A 17103-nucleotide genomic window follows, 5' to 3' on the forward strand; every position below is an offset into this window, starting at 1 on the left:
TTCATTCATTCATTCATTCATTCATTCATTCATGTTAGCTTGATAATAGCATGTTAATGTGAGCTTTTTTAGCTGAAAGCTAGAATCAGGGATGATTCAGTCCGGTCACAAAATATAACAGAACTGGCCTTGATCTGCTGTGGCGTATTCACTGTTTATAATGAGATAAGCAAAGAAACACTGGTCTCTTGGCGTCTGACATGGACATCTTCTGCTTCCTATACATTCTCTCATGCCACCTGTGGCTGTCCGTGCCTTTGCACCATGTATTTATCTTGTGTTAACGTTAATTAGGTTGTAAACACATTAAAAGTAATTAATTACCATTTAAAACACAGATAGAAAGTGTAACAGTGACCTGTTGTTTGCCAAATAGTGAGCTCCCATCCATCCACACTGTCAAACCTCAGATCTCGCCAGATACCGACCCTACTTTCCTTCTCCATCAGTCGACATTAACCCTATCAGCTTCAGCACATATTTGTTAATTACTTTAACCATTTAACTCCCAGGTTATCGATTTCACCACTGATTTTGTTAGACATTAACAGTAACGTGTTGTGTACTGAAACATGTGAAATGACTAAATTCACATTTTAAAGTCTCAGCTTATTCTTTACCTCGACATTTTCGGTAAGTTATCTGACATTTTTACTTTTAGACAAAAAAGAGGTCACTGTCGCTCTTTCTGTCTCTGTGTTACAAATGATTATTAATTGCTTTTAAGGTATTTACAACCTAATAAATTACATTTAATTAAGATATTAAAGACCTTTGTAAGTGTAGTTTTATGTTAATATATTTGATATGTATATACGTATGTTGATGTGTATGTTAATTATGTTGTGTTATGAATGTTAAGGGGTTAAATGGTGTAGACGCTAGCTGCATGCTTTTAGAAAAGACACTTGGGGAATCTGTAACCTAACATTAGGGTCCTATGACATGTAGCATGTGGCTGTATCTATTATATATTATATATATATCATTCTGTTGTAGTTGAGTATTAACATTTTTAAAAATTAAAATTGTTTTAAAATTGTAAAATTGTTTTTCCTTTTCTCTCTCTTTCTGTTTTCAGTGATGGCCTCTGCTGAGCAGCTGCTTTCCTGCCTTCACCAGCACCACTCCTAGGCCAGACACACACACACACACACACACACACACTTAAAAACACACACACACACACACACGTACGGACGCGCACTCCTGTAACACACCCCTTCAGGTACGCCTTCACACACACCCAGACGCGAGCACGCACGATGTACAGTGTGGAGGACCTGCTGATCTCTCATGGATACAAACTGCCCAGGAGTGGCCCCGCCTCCTCCTCCTCATCGGCGCCTTACGACAATCGCAACAACGAGTGTCGCCGTGACAACGTGGAGAACCGTCCCGCTGCTGGTGGAGGGGGTGGGGCCCTGAATGGTTTTGGGACGGCGGAGGGGGGAGCGGACGGAAGGACAGAAACAGGGACGGGAGCGTACAGACCGGCTCAGACTGTAAAAGCGTACCCCGAAAACAACAATAACATTAACGAGGGACATGAACGAATCCAGAGGAGGCTGGAAGTTCCTGTTGGTTTCCTTGGGGACCTGCAGCCTCTGGGAGACTCTCTTGCTACTGACAGTGGGTGAGTGGGTCATGCATTTGTCTGTAATAATGGTTACAATATCACTGGTCATTCCATTTCCGGACCTGTACACTCTCAGAAAAAAAAAGGTACGGTAGAGGAACGTTACTGTCACTAAAGCTACAAACAGTGTAGTGTATCTTTAAAGGTACAAACAGTGTAGTGTATCTTTAAAAGTACAGACAGTGTAGTGTATCTTTAAAGGTAGAAAACAGTGTAGTGTATCTTTAAAGGTAGAAAACAGTGTAGTGTATCTTTAAAGGTACAGACAGTGTAGTGTATCTTTAAAGGTACAGCAGTGTAGTGTATCTTTAAAGGCACAGACAGTGTAGTGTATCTTTAAAGGTACAGACAGGGTAGTGTATCTTTAAAGGCACAGACAGTGTAGTGTATCTTTAAAGGCACAGACAGTGTAGTGTATCTTTAAAGGTACAGACAGTGTAGTGTATCTTTAAAGGTACAGACAGTGTAGTGTATCTTTAAAGGTACAGACAGTGTAGTGTATCTTTAAAGGTACAGACAGTGTAGTGTATCTTTAAAGGTACAGACAGTGTAGTGTATCTTTAAAGGTACAGCAGTGTAGTGTATCTTTAAAGGTACAGACAGTGTAGTGTATCTTTAAAGGCACAGACAGTGTAGTGTATCTTTAAAGGTACAGACAGTGTAGTGTATCTTTAAAGGTACAGACAGTGTAGTGTATCTTTAAAGGTACAGACAGTGTAGTGTATCTTTAAAGGTACAGCAGTGTAGTGTATCTTTAAAGGTACAGACAGTGTAGTGTATCTTTAAAGGTACAGACAGTGTAGTGTATCTTTAAAGGTACGGCAGTGTAGTGTATCTTTAAAGGTACGGCAGTGTAGTGTATCTTTAAAGGTACAGACAGTGTAGTGTATCTTTAAAGGTACAGACAGTGTAGTGTATCTTTAAAGGTACAGACAGTGTAGTGTATCTTTAAAGGTACAGACAGTGTAGTGTATCTTTAAAAGTACAGACAGTGTAGTGTATCTTTAAAGGTACAGACAGTGTAGTGTATCTTTAAAGGTACAGACAGTGTAGTGTATCTTTAAAGGTACAGCAGTGTAGTGTATCTTTAAAGGTACAGACAGTGTAGTGTATCTTTAAAGGTACAGACAGTGTAGTGTATCTTTAAAGGTACAGACAGTGTAGTGTATCTTTAAAAGTACAGACAGTGTAGTGTATCTTTAAAGTTACAGACAGTGTAGTGTATCTTTAAAGGTACAGACAGTGTAGTGTATCTTTAAAGGTACAAACAGTGTAGTGTATCTTTAAAGGCACGACAGTGTAGTGTATCTTTAAAGGTACGGGAGTGTAGTGTATCTTTAAAGGCACAGACAGTGTAGTGTATCTTTAAAGGTACGGCAGTGTAGTGTATCTTTAAAGGTACAGACAGTGTAGTGTATCTTTAAAGGTACAGACAGTGTAGTGTATCTTTAAAGGTACAGCAGTGTAGTGTATCTTTAAAGGCACAGACAGTGTAGTGTATCTTTAAAGGCACAGACAGTGTAGTGTATCTTTAAAGGTACAGACAGTGTAGTGTATCTTTAAAGGTACAGACAGTGTAGTGTATCTTTAAAGGCACAGACAGTGTAGTGTATCTTTAAAGGTACAGACAGTGTAGTGTATCTTTAAAGGTACAGACAGTGTAGTGTATCTTTAAAGGTACAGACAGTGTAGTGTATCTTTAAAGGTACAGACAGTTTAGTGTATCTTTAAAGGTACAGCAGTGTAGTGTATCTTTAAAGGTACAGACAGTGTAGTGTATCTTTAAAGGTACAGCAGTGTAGTGTATCTTTAAAGGTACGGCAGTGTAGTGTATCTTTAAAGGTACAGACAGTGTAGTGTATCTTTAAAGGTACAGACAGTGTAGTGTATCTTTAAAGGTACGGCAGTGTAGTGTATCTTTAAAGGTACAGACAGTGTAGTGTATCTTTAAAGGTACGGCAGTGTAGTGTATCTTTAAAGGTACAGACAGTGTAGTGTATCTTTAAAGGCACAGACAGTGTAGTGTATCTTTAAAGGTACGGCAGTGTAGTGTATCTTTAAAGTTACAGACAGTGTAGTGTATCTTTAAAGGTACAGACAGTGTAGTGTATCTTTAAAGGTACAAACAGTGTAGTGTATCTTTAAAGGCACAGACAGTGTAGTGTATCTTTAAAGGTACGGCAGTGTAGTGTATCTTTAAAGGTACGGCAGTGTAGTGTATCTTTAAAGGTACAGACAGTGTAGTGTATCTTTAAAGATAGAAAACAGTGTAGTGTATCTTTAAAGGTACAAGAGATAAGTTGGAGATGAAACGGGGCGTATGAAATATGAAATATCTACAATTATAATAGAATAAGGTACAATTATGTTCCCTAATTAAAGCTACAAATATGTACCCTTAAGGGTACCACCACAGAGACACATTTTCTGACGTTGTAGTGCAGTGTAAACTCCACCAAAGCACTTTAAGAGAAAGACATTTATAAGCAGTGGTGGCCAAAGTAAAAATGAATTTAATTCCACCTTCCTGGCTTCTCTAATGAACTTAAAATAGCTTTAGAAATGTCAGAGCATTTTAAACTAAATCTGGACGTGAATTTGCCACCTATTTTTATAAGTAACAGCCAAACAAGAACCCTTAGCTTTTTCTTTATCTTCAAAACTCTGAACATGTGCAGTGCTGGGCAAATGTTTATGTAAAGAATGGTAAGCATTAGTTTAACAATAAAAATAATGAAGTAAATTCCACATAAACAATGAAGTGCAGTTTGACGTATGAGTGTCTACAGAGAACCAGTCTGATATTAAATTAAATCACATGCTGCTGACAGAATTGAACACATCTATGTGATGGCTGTCATGCAGCTGGAAGGTAGGAGCCAAACTGTGATTTTCTAACCACATTCCACCACAAATTGCCCTCTAGTGTGAGTGTGAGTGTCCCAGTCATTTGGGACACACATGCCAGGGTAGTCGTAGTGCCAGTCCCAAGCTCGGATGAATGGGAGTTATGTCAGGAAGGGCACCCCATGTGAAACCTCTGCCAAGTGGAATATGTGAATCATAATGACCTCTTGTGTCGACCCCTAACGGGAAGAGCCAAAAGATAAGGAAGAACAGGGACTATGCGTACATTAAGCTTGTCTATGGCACATGAAGGTTTTTGGCTATCCTCGATTAAACATTGATATTTAAAGCTTGATTTTTCCGATTCTAACAGCTAAACATTATGACTATGACATACACACAGTCAGTGATATATCCAGACTTTTCAGAAGGCCTAGTGTGTCTTTTTTTACTAATTTGGCCCCACATATTATAATGTAACATATAATTTGTTCATTCCACTCTTAGTTTCTAATTATGTTTGTCGTTAAATGAAATATATTAGGCTTTCTGACCAGCACCTCAATGTCTAAATAATGGGAGAGCTAGCTTGGCTATATCTACCAAGATACTACATATTGTGTGGTGGGCGGGGTCAAAATAAAATCAATTGAAACCAGTACAACTACAGTAGTTCATTCATTCATACATTCATTATCTGTAACCGCTTATCCAGTTCAGGGAGAACACACCACACTCCTCACAGACAGTCCCCCGGAGGAAACCCACGCAGACACAGTGAGAAGACACCACACTCCTCACAGACAGTCCCCCGGAGGAAACCCACGCAAACACAGAGAGAACACACCACACTCCTCACAGACAGTCACCCGGAGGAAACCCACGCAGACACAGTGAGAAGACACCACACTCCTCACAGACAGTCACCCGGAGGAAACCCACGCAGACACAGGGAGAAGACACCACACTCCTCACAGACAGTCACCCAGAGGAAACCCACGCAGACACAGGGAAAACACACCACACTCCTCACAGACAGTCACCCGGAGGAAACCCACGCAGACACAGAGAGAACACACCACACTCCTCACAGACAGTCACCCGGAGGAAACCCACGCAGACACAGGGAAAAGACACCACACTCCTCACAGACAGTCACCCAGAGGAAACCCACGCAGACACAGGGAAAACACACCACACTCCTCACAGACAGTCACCCGGAGGAAACCCACACAGACACAGGGAGAACACACCATACTCCTCACAGACAGTCACCCGGAGGAAACCCACGCAGACACAGAGAGAACACACCACACTCCTCACAGACAGTCACCCGGAGGAAACCCACGCAGACACAGGGAGAAGACACCACACTCCTCACAGACAGTCACCTGGAGCGGGAATCGTACCCATAACCTCCAGGCCCCTGAAGCTGTGTGACTGCGACACTAACCTGCTGCGCCACTGGGCCACCCGACTACAGTAGTTATATAAATAAAATCATAATTTATAAATACATGTTTTCCCTCAAAAAAAAAAAAAAACACATTTCCACAAGTTAACACACATTACTAAAATGTCTGTGATGTGCTTTGGTCAAAATATCAAAAGGATCAAACAACACAGCACAGTTCTCCCGCTGTTTAAGCAGCCATCTTCAGAAAGGCTGATTTCAGCTCCTGTTCCTTTAAATAGTAATGAGCCACAGCTGAATTCAGAGTGAGTGTCCAGTAGTGAGGAACACGGAGAAAAAGCCCCGGTCTTTAAGTCATTTTTGCTTCTTTCTCTTTCTTCTTTATTCTGATTTTTTTTGCCATATTTAACTAGTACATTTATTTCTCCCCTTATTGTTCTATTTATTTATTTTTTTACTCTCTGTTTAACTTTGTCTTTGCGCTCTGCATAAAGTTAGATGCAGTGCTGTGATTGGAGAGGCTCAGACAAGGAGGTGGGACAAAACTTAAAGTGTCTGCTTTTTAAATAAGATGCAGCACAAAATCAGAACCGGTGGTGGTGTTATCTCACAGACTTCTGAGTAAGGCAAAGGTACCCCTTAGTCAGTGGGTTGTTTTATTCCACACATTTTAGCCGACTGGCTCCAGATATTCACATTAATGTGCACATGCACTGTACAAGTGATTTGTTCATATTACGTCCTCTTTGGGACAGTGACTCTAAGATATGTGACAGGTGGTGTTGCTACTTTCTGTCTTAGATGAAATGACTGGCCTTTGGCTTCAGAGAAGCATCTGTTCTAACATAGTTTCTAATGGTTTCTAATTCCTAAATGAATTATCTTAATTCAAAATATGAAAACCGGATCACTGTTTTAATGTTTTAATGACTAGTCCCAATAAAATGCTTTAACTAGAACAATCCTTTGCGTTTATGAGGTGTTCAGTTGATATTTAATTGCACCAGGGCGGATCACAGGGTGAATATTTATCAAACAGGAGTGGCTTGAATGCTGAGTTTTAATAACATTCGGGTTGCTCCTGGAGCAAGATTCATTTACACTGGGGCCGCCCACAAACCGAGTTTTAATCGCACCAGGGGAGGCTCGTGTACCCAACCAAGCTGGCTCATATATCAGCTATATCAAATCAACATATACTGTAGACAGAAGCTTTATATGTGGGCATTCCTTTACTGTGAGACAACAAAAAGAGGGTTGTGTTAAGGGAACACCCCTCACAGCATTTACTACATAATAATGGCTAGTTAAAACAGAATGGAGCTGTTAGTCATTAGTTCAAATAACTTACAGTGGATAAATATTCCTAAATAAACTGAAGTGGGAAGATATTAGTATCTACATAAAAGTGCACTGTAAAGAGTAAATGGGATAGGTCTTCAGGTGTGCGTGAAAAAATACTTGAACACTCCCAAAACTAACAATTAACTAAAAAACACATATTTAATAGTCATCAAATTGTATCTGGAGTTCCTGCTTTACCTTAGGCTTTTAAAAGACAGTCACTATAACATTTCTGAATTTGATGGAGTCACATCACTGTGAAAAAGATTGCGCACTCGAGGTAATAAATATTTGACAATATCTGGATGTAGTCATTTTGCCTGTTTGTTGTCAATGTTTTCATTCATTCATTCATTCATTCATTGTTTGTAACACCTTATTTAGTTCAGGGTCGCGGTGGGTCCAGAGCCTACACGCAGTCACTGAGTGCAGGGCAGGAACACACCCTGTACGGGACGCCAGTCCATCTCAGGACCATGTGTTTTACTGATGTCCATTGCAAAGCAATCATTTGAATGTACAGAAACTCTGAATGTAATGTGTAGCCTGTAACAGAATTAAAGTATCTTAGTTTGTTTGGTTATGTCTGAGTTTTTTTAACCTGTAAATACATTCTCTATGAGGGTTGTACCATATTGTTTGCAATAATATTGATATCATTTTGAAAACAATAAAAAAAAAAACATATATCGTGGTAGTAGAGATATTCTGACTTGTTTACATAATGAAGGGTTAAATAATAGTGGCGTATGTTCATTACGTGGCGAATGGTGGAATGTTACTCTGCGGTGGAGGTATTTGCCTCAAAAGTGCAGTGATTTCAGTCGTTTGGAGTTCATTTGGTTACAAAATATCAGATGTACAACAAACCACTGTATTGTAAGATGAAAGAAGACTGCTGTTCATACGCAACACTCAACATTTTCTGCATTTTGGTTGTGTGGTAGATTTATATGCTCCATTATTTACTATAATTATTTACAAAATCAGAATCTTGGGAAGTCACTGTTGTTTACAATATAAGCCAAAGTTTACAGATGGTTTTGTTGCTTCTTCTAAATTTTAGAAACTTACATTTGTAGTAAAATAAAATGTAATACATTTAATAAAATGAATATTAAAATAACATTTATTTTGTTGCAATAGTGTGTTCTTATAAATATAAAATATTTATATTGTGGTAATAGTGATATTCTGATTTAATACAGTATATGTTCTTTACATGAGTCATTTAGACATCGTGAAGTATGGTGGAAAGTGGCTCAGAGGTGGAGGAATTTGCTCCAAAAAAAGGGAGTGACAGTCGTGTGGACGCGGATGCACAATAAATATTGTTATTTTGTTAGAATTGAAAGAAGTCTTTACTATTACCAAACTATATTGAACATGTTTAATTGAATATAATTAATATTTATATAACATTGATTTTGTTGCAATAGTGTGTTCTTGAAATAAATCAAATAATTTTTCAGTGTTTTGTCATATCACCAACAATATTGTTATTGCCAAAATACCCTGAAATATTGTGATATTATTTTAGGGCCATATCGCACGCCCCTAGCATATGTTCAGTTTTACTGTGTACCAGTGTTAATGTTTATTGCTTTTTTGCACATATGCAACCATCTCCATTGAACTCAAGTGTATCTCAGTTTGCCAGAGTATTAATGTGTATTCAACTAAGAAAAATATCAAGCTTCCAAAGCTAGGGTAGATTTCTGTCTTATTCCTGAAAAAAGTCCTGCATAATTTTGTTGTTTTTCATGCTCCACCATAAATGATTAGAGAGCTGGTGAACAAGCCCTTACTGGATTGAGCTGAGGTTTGGAGAAAACTCTTAAATAGGCAAGACACGGCTGTTCCAGGACTAGGTTTGCAAACTTCTCAAAGATGACGTTCAAGGTGGTAATTGAAACTGGAAAATTTCAAATTTTTTGATGTACCCTAAAAATAATTTTACCTTTTTTTTCCTATGCAGGTTTTATGATGCCCCCAGCTTGACATTTTCTGAGCATACAGAAGAACGAGATGTCGCCTACTGGAGAAGGAGAGGACAGGATTTCAGCGCCCTGTTGGATTATGGTGATCCGAGAGAGTTGCGAGTGTCTGGAGGGCTATGGAGAGGTCCATTGCTGGCGGCTGAGGAACTGAGGGCAGAAAGGCCATTGGCACGATGGGAGGATGGGTCATGGATCCGAGAGCCCATAGACTCAGGCCCAGAGACTTTGCGAGTGACTGGGGAGAGGAAATGCCAGAGCCTAGGTACAGAGGAGTGGCGCCCTGCAGTGGGTCTTGGTCGACAGCTGTCTGATGGGGAGGCTGAACGCTGGTCTCAGGAACAGCAGCATCGTCTGCGGCCTGCAGAGGGCAGTGTGCCTGCCACGGTCAGGATGAAATCTCAGTCACTGCCTCGTGTTCTCTCTCCAGAAGATCCACAATACAGAGAACATCCCCAAACAGGTGCCCCAAGCCAGGCCATCGTACAAAGGAATACCAGCTCTGTGCCGTATGGTCGTTATCAAAGTGAATGGCAAATGGGAGAGCGGTGGAGTGGTCAGACTCATGGTCAAGGTCCTGTTGCACTTGTGCCAAAGCCACGGTTCAGTCGCCCTGTAAAGCCCCCTTCTTATGAGACTCACCAGCAAAACCGGGGCAGCTGGGAAACACTCTCCTCTGAACCAGTGTCCAAACCGAGAGACCGGTCCCTTTGCTATTCTCAGAGCTTTGAACCATTAAGAGACAGGTCTGGATGTTATTCTCAGAGTGCAGAACCCTTAAGAGATCGATCCATTTGCTTTTCACAGAGTGCAGAACCTCTAAGGGATCGTATAGTGAGCCACTCCCAGAGTGCGGAACCACTACGAGATCGATTCATTAGTCACTCACAAAGTGCAGACTTGTTAAGAGATCGCTTTATAACCCATTCTCACAGTGCTGACCTGTTAAGGGACAGATCACTTTGTTATTCTCAGAGCTCAGAACTACTCAGAGACAGGTCCATATGTTACTCACAGAGTGCAGAGCTACTGAGACCAGAGGCATACAGGGCAGACCTGCTTTATCAGGAATTGACTGGTATGGAGCCACCTGGATACATCCCACCCCCATCTTACAGGAGATTTATGCCTCCCAGGGGTGGACAGATTTTTCGTGCAGACTCTGCCCTCGTCCGATGGAAGCGAGAACCAGTAAGTGCCGAGATGGGTGAGTGGTTTTCTAGAACAGCAGGAATGTCATGGTCAGAACGTCGGGAAGACAGGAGCATGGCGGTAGTCCCCAGAAGGCCAACGCATCCAGGACCTGTTGTACCAAATCGGCCAGGGCACGTGCAGTATGTCCCATTTGATGACCCGCGCGTCAGGCACATCTCAGGGGGGCCAGGTGGAAACTCGCTCACAGACGCGGACAAGATCCGTCACGTCAACAAAGAGCTTCCCTGCGCTGCAGCTTTAGGACAATCCACACATGATAGTGCCTTCCTCCCTGCCCAAGGGCCGAGCACGGACACTCACAAACCAGCTCTCAGTGAACATGAGAATGCGAGTCGATGGCACAGGGGGTTGAACAAAGGCAGTGAAAGTGTAGGACCAGAGCAGAGCTTTTCGAAGATTCACACATCCTTTCAGGCCAGGCCCGCACCATCGGTCGTCAAAGTTGATAGAGCTGCAGACCAGCAGGTGAGGGTAGACAGGCTTCCAGACCAGGCTCAAGTCAAGGCAGAGAGGGTAACAGAACAGGTTAAAGTGGACAGAGCTGCAGAACAGGGAAAAGCAGACAAAGTCACAGAGCAAGCAAAGCCGGACAGAGTTGCAGAACAAGTCAAAGTTGAAAGAGTTGCAGAAGTCAAGCCAGACAGATTTACAGACAAGCAGATTAAACCAGAGAGAATGCCAGAACAGACTAAGATAGACAGAATTCCTGACCAGGTTAAAACTGATAGATACTCTGAAAAACAAATTAAAGTGGATGTTAAAATAGAAAGAATTCCAGACAAACCACTTAAAGTTGACAGAATTTTAGACAAGCCAAGTAAAGTGGAGAGAGTTCCAGAAAAGCAACTCAAAGCAGACAGAATTCCAGAAAAATCCAAATCTGACAAAATGGCAGAAAAACAAAGTAAAACAGATAAATTAACAGAAAAGCTGATTAAATCAGAGAAGCAGACAAAATCAGATCTAAATATGGACCAAATAAAAAGCGATAAAGTCGCTGACAAACAGACAAAAGCGGACAAGTCCATTGACAAAGGTTCTTCAGAGAGTGTTTCCACAGTAAAGACGGAACCAGCCCAGGAGCCAGAGAAAAAGAGCGTGAAGAAGAAATTAAGTGAGACCATTTTCTGTTTGGTGTCTGTCCCCCTTTCCCAGTCTAGTGGAAAGTCCAGAGATCAAAACAACAATGAAGAAAAAGAACCGGAATCCCCTCCAATTCCTCCTCCACCTCCACCAAGCTCCTCCAGTGAGAACAGCAACACCCTTGGCTCCCTGCCAAACCAAAGCCTCAAAAGCACATCAACCACCTCCACCGACTTGGAACTACAAGCACTCACACTCGGCAGCGCGTCCAGTAGCATTATCACGAGAAGAGCTCATCGCAGGAGGAACTCTCGCACTAGGATCATTAAACCAAATCCACATGATGAGTTGAGACGATATTCTGGGGCTTGGCCTGGAGACCAGTATCGTGACCAGGAAACCCAGACTAGCCCTGAACTCGCCAAGAGTGCTCAACATCCGGGTCCTGATAGAATGGAAGCACAACCCTTGCCTGCTGTCCCAGAAGCCGAGGTACCTGCGGAAACTGGAGCAGGAGCTCCAAGTGCTGCTGGAGCTACAGGGTCGACAGGGGGCACAGGACCTCCAGGTGGTTCAGGGGCACCAGGGCCTACTGGGCCTACGGGGACTACAGGGACCACAGGGGCTACAGGTGCCCCTGGGGTTTCAGACCCAAGTACTCCCTATGGCTATCCCATGAAAGGTCAGAAGAGCTTGAAACCATCCAGCAACAGCGCCTTTTCAAGGACAGGTACTTTCAAGAGCACAGGTTCCCACAGACCTCCACTACACCCTCCTCCACACCCTCCACCCCCACCTCCAACCCAGCCTCCATCCCAGCCTCCACCACCGCCCCCAACACAGCCCCCCAAGTCACCCCCTTTGGACCAGGCTGAAGATGCTGGCCCTGGTCAATGCCTAATGAAGCCAGTGAGCCGAAGGTCCTGGGATGCCGTAGAGGAGCTGGAATCTATTCAGAAAGAACTGCAGGAGCAAGCGAGTAAGCGTCCTACGGTGGACCAATGCATTGAAGATCTTAACGAGGCCTACAAAGACATCCTGGAGCTCAGCACTGCCAGCAATAACCTCTCCAGCCGCTCCTCCATGCAAATCCCTGACCGCATCAAAGCTAGACTGTCTGCTGATCCCCTGGGAATGCCTGCAACTACACTTCGACCCAGCCTGGTCCCAGGGAGCGACCCAGAATACAGGGAGGTTAAGAGTGCCTTTTCCCGACCATCAACTGGGAAGAGTGTTAGCTTCAGCAAACAGCTAAGGGAGGAAATTTGCCCTGCGCCTCCTCCTCCAGAAACAGGTTTCCGAGATTACAAAACAGTAATGTCCCAGATAACTCACCGCAAAGCCTGTAGATCAGTGAAGCTGGACCTCCTGCTTTCTAGGGACACTTCATTCAAAGATGAAACCTTGGCTGCACTAACTGCCTCCTCGTCGTCCATGGGAGCTGAGATCCCTTGGGCAGACAGGCAGCCCATGCAGGATGCCTCCACTCTAACCAGCCCCCCTGACTACGAGCACATTTGTCAAACGCTCCAAATGGCCCGGGATTCTGGGGCCATCAGCCGAGGGGCTTCTGTAAAATCCAAACCGGGTAGCGCCATGAGCGTCGACACCCCACACCACGTGGCCATGCCTGGTGGATCTGCAGTAGATTCCGAGCAGCCTTGCTGCTCCTTAGCATTAGATAATGAAAAACAGGCGAGACAGGAGCCCATCTCTTTATTCAGGGAAGAGAGAAGCTCAGGCTTTAGACGGGTAATGAGCCAGAGTACCAAATTCCTTGGTAACAGGGGTGTACTCTGTAGTATGGCAACTGGCAAGCCAACAGGAGACAAAGCAGGCTTAGAAGCGAACCTTGAAGTACCAGCGGATTGGCAGATGCAGCTGTCTTTAGCTGAGAAGCATATTGCTACTCTCATCACAGGGGAAGGGTCCAAACATGGTTCAGCTGAAAACTTGGATGAAACGAGTAAGGTTGAGGACGCAGAAGGTTTTCCTGCCAGCGAGGAAAAAGAAGACGAAACACACAAGACAGGGAAAGATGAGGATAATGCCGCTTGTAAAGAAAAGGATACACAAATAGAGCTGCAAGATAATGAACCGACACAAGGTGCTGAAAGTCAGCTGCCTGTAGAAGTAGAGTCTGATAGCGCTAATACAGAAGAGAAGATCCAGTTAGATTCAGAAAAGAGCGAGCAAGATGACTCCATGACAAGGACAGATGTGGGTGAGCAAATCCAGGAGGGTGAGGAAACTCATGAGCCCAAGATAGAACCCAGTCTTACAAGATCAAATAAGGCTGTGATGTGGACACATACAGGAGTGGACCCAGGGCAACTGCCAGAGTTTCCTCCTGATCACTTACCCTTGTCTGTGCTAGCGTATTCAAATCGTAGGTTATCTTTAGGGTTGGATTGTGAAAGAGCAAGCTGGGATGGAGAAAGTTGGAGCAATGGGGGTGGTTGGGCAAGAGAGAGGCGATCCCTTGATGCAGAAAGGGAGGATTTAGATGGGGACAGATGGGGTTTAGATGGGGACAGACAGCAACCTAGTGGTGAAAAGCGGGGTCTAGGGGGTTGGAGAGGGTGTGACATTGACAGGCAGGGTGCTGATGATTCAGCCTGGGATTTAGATGCTGAAAAGCAACTGAAGGACATAAGTGATCAAGGGTTGGATGTGGAGGAGAAGCAAGAGAATGTTAAGGAAACACAGGAGCAAAGTGAAGATAAAACTAGCGCTCCATCTAAGAAACAATTAGAAGGGGACAAACATACTGCTCCAGATAAGGGACAGATTCGAGGTGCTGAATTCCTTTCAGGTGTCAGAGAGGTGGTGCAGGTGTCGAGTTTAGGGAGACGGGGCCGTGGAATTTCTCAGCGAATTGAAGCTCTGCATGATCGTTTTATGGCCCCGCCTGGACATGGGTCAGAGGAGAGACTCGCCCGTATGAGGGAGGTGGACACTGTCTCTCGCATGAGACGTCTTAGCCTCCGTAGCACAGACTCGTGGGACGGACTATACGGGGTGAGCTTTGTGACTAGAGCTGAAGAGGTGGACAGGGTTGAACATTCCCTTCCTTCCTCCCTGGAGCTTCCAAACACAGCAGAGATAGTGGAGAGAGAAAGCAGTGCGTCCTGTACAGACAGCAGTGAGCCTGGTGAAACACAGGATAACCAGCCAATCCCAACAGGTACATCTTTTTATTTTTATTTTGCCCAATTTCTAAATTGAGGGGATGCTAAAAGTGTATATATTTTAAAGAGTTTTTGTGTGATTGTAAAACCACATTAATTACATTCTTCTGGTCTTTTGTCACTGTGTGGTAACTTGTGTGGTATTAAAAATAACACTTTGGATACAATATTATCCCCAAGAATAGAGCAAATTGATGCACATGCATTTGCACTGCTTTGTTGGAGCCCAACACGAGTGCAGTAATGAATAACTTCTTTTTCATTGCCATTTTCCAACTTTTAAATTATAGGTTAATTTTGTTGAATACAATGACAAATGCCATTATTAATACTATGCAAATGACAAAAGAGCAGAAGAATGTTTGAAATTTGAATTACAGTTTTTCACACACAAAAATTACCCAAATAAAACAAAACAAAACAAAAACACTTTAAGACAAACTTGTGAATCTAATACTTTCAAATTACACATTTTTTACACTTTTTGTTTAACAGTTTTTCTTCTTGTGACTTTTACAAATTTGTACAAATTCTAACTATTGAATTTTAATGTCATTTTAACATGTCACTTTCTATAAATTAATGGTCCAGGCCTGTATTTATAACTAAGACCATCTTGGTTTAATAGTGTGCCACAATGTCATTTATTTGTTGTGACACACACTGAAGTGTTCGGTTGCTTCTAATTGGTCTAACTCTGCTATAGATGCTACATTTCTCATTCCATTGACGGATTTAAACAATGTTTTTGATGATACAACCCCTATGAAAGATTTTTCAAACATCTTGAATGCTAAAATATTTACACACTTGAGTCACTAAGTGTTGAGGCTGCTGGGTTAATTCATGCACAACACCCTTCTTTTGGTATTCATATTTTAATCTTATTTCTCATGACAAGCTATTTTTCACCACGTCTTCCTCGTGACACCATTCAGTGTTTACTAAAAAAGTACAAACAATGTGCATTAATCATTAAATTAGATTAAAAATGAGTTGTTTTACATGGCTTTTCAATACAGTTGCCACTACTTTAATGACTTTAGTCTGAAATATTTATTGTAAAGAGATGTTTTAAAGTACAACATGAAAAAACAAATGTTTAACTATTAAAGAACAATAACATTTTGATTGTAATGGTTAAGATACCTCCAATTTAATGTCAATATATTGCTTAGTATCAGGAAATGGGACTTCCAGGAATTTATCTCCATGAAATACATAGTTTTTGTGATTTAAACAAAGCCATTCTGACGTATTTGATGTGTGATGGAGCACTGTAGGAAAACCTACCATTTCTGAGGTCTTTACAGAGCTTTATAATGTTCATAAATCCAAAGGTTAATGAGTAAATCTAAAAACTGTTTTGTATTTAAAAAAGTTTTAAGCCAAAACCACTGTTCAAATAAGATAATAAATAAAAATAAATTAAATCTGTGATGTGTTTTATGTTTTAACAATGCCTCAGAACAATGCCTGGCTTTGCAGTTTCTCTAGAATGGTGTGTGTTTAGTATTAAATGGCTCTAAAATTGTGTCTGAGACCACTAGAGGGAGCAGAATTTTATACATTGATATTTTGTAAGGGATTTGCTATAGTTTCCTGATGTTTTGATGTCAGACAGTTCCCAGACAGACATCGTATTATTAGGTTTAAAGCAGATTTACACTTCAGGACGTCCCTCAAAGGCCTATGGTAATAACTTTACTGTTGCATTTCAGAGTCGCAGGAGCCCACCGACGTGGAGAAGTCATAGCCGAACCCCAGAAGTCAAGGGTCACTGGGTCAGGGGTCATCCATTGCCACTAAGGGCCAGCTTCCAACACTGTGACCTGGCTGTCTGTTAAATGCCTTCATTTTTCATATGCCGCTCACTTAAGAATACAAAGACAGACACATACACTGACAGACACAGTTCATGCACTGAAAGATTACATATGCAGACACGTTAAAATGTAAACAAAGTCTCTCACACACACCTACGCGCACACACACACACACACACACACACACACATATACATGAATTCATCATCATGTATGCACATTCTTACATGAGCATCCAAATACAAACACACACACATATGAAATGGCCTTCTCCGACAAGAGCATTGTGTATCAAATCCACCCCACCTCCGCTCTGATCCAGCGCTACTGGATTTCTTAATGTTGCTGCTCCACTGCCAGAAGGAGGCAAATCCCGACCGTTCCTACCTTCTACATCCTCCCGCACACAGTTGTTTTTCTTTCAATCCCTCGGCATGTTAGAGTCACGCGTTCCCAATGCTCTGATCAGTGTCCTCTATATGAAATGTAATTTATTGCTAGTACATTACAATATTATCAATTCTGATTTTGTAATGTGCACCATAGA

General features: G+C 42.2%; 1 protein-coding gene across 1 annotated transcript; it reads left to right on the forward strand.

Moving 5' to 3' along the window:
* The first annotated feature begins 1265 nt into the window (after positions 1 to 1265).
* Positions 1266 to 16604, forward strand: LOC136678574 (uncharacterized). Its single transcript, XM_066656616.1, has 3 exons — positions 1266 to 1636; positions 9223 to 14726; positions 16452 to 16604. Exons 1-3 carry the CDS (start codon positions 1266 to 1268, stop codon positions 16484 to 16486), a joined length of 5910 nt encoding a protein of 1969 aa, XP_066512713.1. The 3' UTR covers positions 16487 to 16604.
* The last annotated feature ends 499 nt before the right edge of the window (positions 16605 to 17103 follow it).

The sequence above is a fragment of the Hoplias malabaricus genome, chromosome Y, assembly GCF_029633855.1.
Source record: "Hoplias malabaricus isolate fHopMal1 chromosome Y, fHopMal1.hap1, whole genome shotgun sequence".
Taxonomy (NCBI): domain Eukaryota; kingdom Metazoa; phylum Chordata; class Actinopteri; order Characiformes; family Erythrinidae; genus Hoplias; species Hoplias malabaricus.

What these genes read in the sequence shown, in the direction of transcription:
- LOC136678574 (XM_066656616.1), top strand. Translation starts at nt 1,266, where the DNA reads ATGTACAGTGTGGAGGACCTGCTGATCTCTCATGGATACAAACTGCCC. An exon ending in TCTCTTGCTACTGACAGTGG is followed by an intron (nt 1,637 to 9,222) that starts GTGAGTGGGTCA and finishes TTTCCTATGCAG; the next exon opens with GTTTTATGATGCCCCCAGCT. An exon ending in TAACCAGCCAATCCCAACAG is followed by an intron (nt 14,727 to 16,451) that starts GTACATCTTTTT and finishes GTTGCATTTCAG; the next exon opens with AGTCGCAGGAGCCCACCGAC.